The 4,852-nt window shown below is 47.1% G+C and overlaps 1 protein-coding gene across 1 annotated transcript in view; it reads right to left on the bottom strand.

The window, feature by feature from the left end:
- Positions 1 to 4,852, bottom strand: part of LOC107124360 (centromere protein S-like) — a 19,651-nt gene that overhangs the window by 12,133 nt on the left and 2,666 nt on the right. The window contains exon 3 of the mRNA XM_015427821.1: positions 4,479 to 4,512. Within this exon, the coding sequence (XP_015283307.1) occupies positions 4,479 to 4,512 (34 nt within the window). The remainder of the gene's footprint in view (positions 1 to 4,478; positions 4,513 to 4,852) is intronic.

Here is a 4,852-nt window from a genome sequence, read left to right on the forward strand (position 1 = left end):
GAGAACAGCTTTGACAGAACTATGGCTTGCCCAAGGTCATCCAGCAGCTGCAAGTGGAGGAGTGGGGAATCAAACCTCGTTCTCCCAGATTAGAGTCTGCACACTTAACCATTATACCAAACTGGCTCTCTAAATTCTGTTAGGGTATGAGCTTTCGTGAATCACTGCTCACTTCTTCAGGTATTCCCACAAATTTTGTTAGTCTTTAAGGTGCTACGGGACTCTTTTCTACTATTTCAAGGCAGAATCACTTATGCAGCTAGAAGCCTTGTCCTTTTCTTAAGGCTGGGACATGCATGTAACACTTGCGCGTAATGCAATAGGTATGAGCTTTCGTGAATCACTGCTCACTTCTTCAGGTATTCCCACAAATTTTGTTAGTCTTTAAGGTGCTACTGGACTCTTTTCTACTATTTCAAGGCAGAATCACTTATGCAGCTAGAAGCCTTGGCCTTTTCTTAAGGCTGGGACATGCATGTAACACTTGCGCGTAATGCAATAAGTGCTGAAGTCACCCAGTTACAATACCTTCCTCTTGCATCATCTGCCATTTCTGCCTCCACCTCAAGATCACTCTTCAAAGTTCACTCACAAAGTTCAAAGATCACTCTTCAGAGTTTTGATCAGGTAGGCAATGATACATCCCCAGTATGGTCATCTTTGAGAGCCAGTTTGGTGTAGTGGTTAGGAGCACAGACTCTAATATGGGAGAATGAGGTTTGATTTCCCCACTCCTCCACATGCAGCTGCTGGTGTTACCTTGGGTCAGTTACAAGTCCTTTCAGAGCTGTTCTCTCACGAGCAGTCCTTGGGAGAGCTCTCTCAGTCCCACCTACCTCACAGGGTGTCTGTTGTGGAGAGGGGGAGGGAAAGGAGATTGCAAGCCGCTCTGAGACTGCTTTGGATAGTGAAGGGTGGGGTATAAACCCAATCTCTTCTTCTTCTTCTTCTATCTTCACCCAGAGTAGCTGCAGGAAAGCACAGTCTTCCAGTGTTTCCCACCTTCCCTGACTCTACATCCTCTTTGAAATACAGAGCCAGACCAAACCCCACTGTGTCACTTGCTGTCCTTTCTACTGTGTTTATATCCAGGAATACCCGTATCCCACTGATCTTTCCCCATTCCACCAGGCTTCTGATATGCCCACTGTATTCGTGTTCACTTTCAGCTCCAAGCACTCCAGGTCTCTCATCTTGGTTCGGAGACATCCACTATTTACATGTAAACATCTGTAACCTTGTTTCTCCCTCCAAACCTCCTTGGAACCGATGTTTCCCCTTCGACGTTCTGTCCTTCCAGAAAGGCTGTTAATATCCTATCATTGTCAAGCACAAATACTGGATGGGGGATACATTTCTGGGAAGCAGTGTATGTGAAAGAGATCTTGGGGTAAGAGTGGACTGTAAACTAAATATGAGCAGTCAGTGCGAAGCGGTGGCAAAAAAAAGGCAAATGCAGTCTTAGGTTGGATTAAAAGGGCCATAGCCCCTCTGCATACTGCCTTGGTCAGGCCACACCTGGAGTACAGTGTGCAGTTCTGGAGGCCTCACTTTAAAAAGGATGTGGGCAAAATCGAGAGGGTGCAGAAGAGAGCGACGAGGATTATCAGGGATCTGGAGACTGAGCCCTGCGAGGAAAGGCTGAGGGCCTTGGGAATGTTTAGTCTGGAGAAAAGGAGACTGAGGGGGGGACATGATTGCTCTCTTCAAATAGTTGAAAGGCTGTCATTTGGAGGAGGTCAAGGAGCTGTTTCAGGTGGCAGCAGAGGATAGGACCGGAAACAACGGGTTTAAATTACATGCAGAAAGGTATCAGCTGGATATTAGGAAAAACTTTCCCATGGTCAGAGTGGTTCAAAGGTGGAATCAGCTGCCTAGGGAGGTGGTGAGCTCCACTGACAGCTTTCAAGAAGAGGCCAGACGAATATTTGTCAGGGATGCTTTAGGCTGGTCCTGCATTGGGCAGGGGGTTGGACTAGACGGTCTGTATGGCCCCTTCCAACTCTATGATTTTATGATTCTATGTTCTAGCCTCTCCTCATTTAAATGACCTGGCAAGTTGACGCCATCGCCCCCTCCGAATGAATTAGCCCAAACTAGATGCTTCCCATTACCAGCCCATTTTCTCCCAGCAGCTGCTGCTTTTGCGATTTTATTTTTACATGAAGGGCCAGCAGTCTGCTTGCCCTCTCCCCTCCCCTCCCCCACCCGCTATAAGAAGCACCTGCTGGAGTCCTACTAGACATAACAGATGAAGGTGGAAGAGGGAGAAGACTGGGAAAGCACCGAGTAGAAGCAGCAACGGATGTCTGTTTCACTCATAGAATCATAGAATCACAGAGTTGGAAGGGGCCAGACAGGCCATCTAGTCCAACCCCCTGCTCAAAGGGACATAAGAGAAGCCAATGCTGGATCAGGCCAATGGCCCATCCAGTCCAACACTCTGTCACACCATGGCAAAAAATACCAGGTGCCCCAGGAGGTCCATCAGTGGGGCCAGGACACTAGCAGCTCAATGCAGAATCAGATAGGGAACTCATTTGTTATGAGGGCCAGATCTGACATAAATGAAACCTTGTTGGGCCGGACCATGTGTGTCATAAAAGGTAATGCCAGTTAGCGGAAATAGAAACTTTATAAAGGACACAGACAAACACAATTAAAGATTTTTTTAAACTTTAAATAACACATTTCCAGTGAGTTCGACACCCCTGGCCTAGAGCATCCATGACAAGTGTTTGTCTAGCCGTTGCTTAAAGACTGCCAGTGAGGGGGAGCTCACCACCTCCCCAGGGCAGCTGAGATTCCACTGTTGCACAACTCCACTGGGACACTATTTTTTAATTTATTTATTAGATTTATATCCCGCCCTCCCCGAAGGCTCACTTGAAACCCACATGTCGAACTTTCAAGTAGCAAAATGACAGCCCTACTTTACCAGTACTCTGTAGCAAAAAAAAAAAAAAGTTTCTAGCCTTCAAAACTCGTTTCATCAAAAAATAAAATGTCATAGCAGCCATGCTGCTCTACCGACAGCTGTGACTTGACAGACGACAGGAGCCCATCAGTTGTGAAGATGAGACAGGCTCTTCTGAAAAGCTGAAATCAAACTACCTACTTAGAGCTTGCTCTTGAAGGGGTTCGATTTGCTACTAACAAGCTGCTTACAAAAGGGGACCCTCCGACCGCTGTTTGCTGCCGCTTACCCATACACCTGCATGCAATTACATTAGGCAGAACACAATCCGCACACAAGGCTCCACTCCGGAGGCAAGGCACCACACAAAGGCGTCATTATCCTCCAGGCAATTTGTCTTTTTTGAGTGTGTTGTGTACATACATTTTCTCACTTCATACCGGCTTCCAGAGCAATTCCGAGAATAAAAAAGGGAGGGGGGGAATCTCTACCAAAGAATCCAGAGTCATTGAGAGGTACACACATCTAGGGGGAAATGCAACCACTCTTTTGAGCCAAGTTCTCAGCAAAGGTTCGGAAGAATGGGGGGAGGGGGGCTTGAGGCATGGGGGAGGAAGAAAAGATTACCGGTTTGAATCAATGCCCTGCATTCAGACTACAAAATAATGGCACTCTTGGCCCCGACAAAACGTAAATGGTTTCATCAAAGCCTGATTCTAAAACTCAGCATTAGCTCGCTTCTGGGGAAAGCAGGGCGAATAAGAGAGGAACTTTTCAACATTTCCCCCCCATACCAGATTCTACACTCTGAGATCTCCAAAGCACTGATGCTGGAGTATGTAGGACTAGCATGGATAAAAAGCCACACAGCCCGGGGGGGGGGGAGGCCAACTGCACTCAGGAGGGAGGGAGGGAGAACTAAGTGAACTCATCCTCCCCTTCCTCTTCCATCACTAGGAATTCCATTGGGGCAGAAAGCATTGGTAATCTGGTTCTCCCTCCTAAATCCATCTCCCGGGGATGGCGGGGATGACTTGTGACTTTTTGTCTATACATCCTGCATCACTGGAGGTCTCAGGGAACCACTCGGCGAAGGGGAGGGGGGGAGAGAACTTGGTCTGCACTCATCCACTTGCCTATGCCCCCTGCTGGATCCAAATCACTCTAAGAATATAAAAACATAAGAGAAGCCAATGTTAGGTCAGGCCAGTGGTCCATCCAGTCCAACACTCTGTCACACAGTGGCCAAACATACCAGGTGCCATCAGGAGGTCCAGCAGTGGGGCCAGGACACTAGAAGCCCTCCCACTGTTGCCCCCCCCAAGCACCAAGAATACAGAGCATCCCTGGCCCCAGACCGAGAGTTCCCATCTATACCTTGTGGCTAATAGCCACTGATGGACCTCCCCTCCATGTGTTTATCCAATTTCCACTCTCTCTCAGAATAATAAAAAAATAATCATTTTGTGTGGCCTGACTTGAGACCTTAGGTCAAATCAGCTGACCATTAAAGATCACTCTTTCTTTTTTTCTTAGTATTACATCTTCCCACAGTACTTACTTAGCAAATCTTTCAAGGTCCTGCGCAAAGGTGTCTGAAAAGGAAAATAAAAAGTTATCTCAAACTCTTCTCCCCCAAGGTCTAGAAAGAAGAATAATTTCATTAACGTGATCATGTACACTAGAACAATATGTACTGTTAATCAACCTCTCTGTATTGTTAATCAACCTCCACTAATTCTGGCATGTTTATTCTATCCGAGCAACTTGGTGGTGGTGGAAAATACCATCAAGTCATAGGTGGCAACCCCTTTGGGTTTTCAAAGCAAGAGACATTCAGAGGTGGCGTGCCATTGCCTGCCTCCACATCACAACCCTGGTATTCCTTGGAGGTCTCCCATCCAAATACTAGCCAGGGACAGCCCTGCTTAGCTT

Source organism: Gekko japonicus, unplaced genomic scaffold (assembly GCF_001447785.1).
Source record: "Gekko japonicus isolate JY-2015 unplaced genomic scaffold, Gekko_japonicus_V1.1 scaffold586, whole genome shotgun sequence".
Lineage (NCBI taxonomy): Eukaryota > Metazoa > Chordata > Lepidosauria > Squamata > Gekkonidae > Gekko > Gekko japonicus.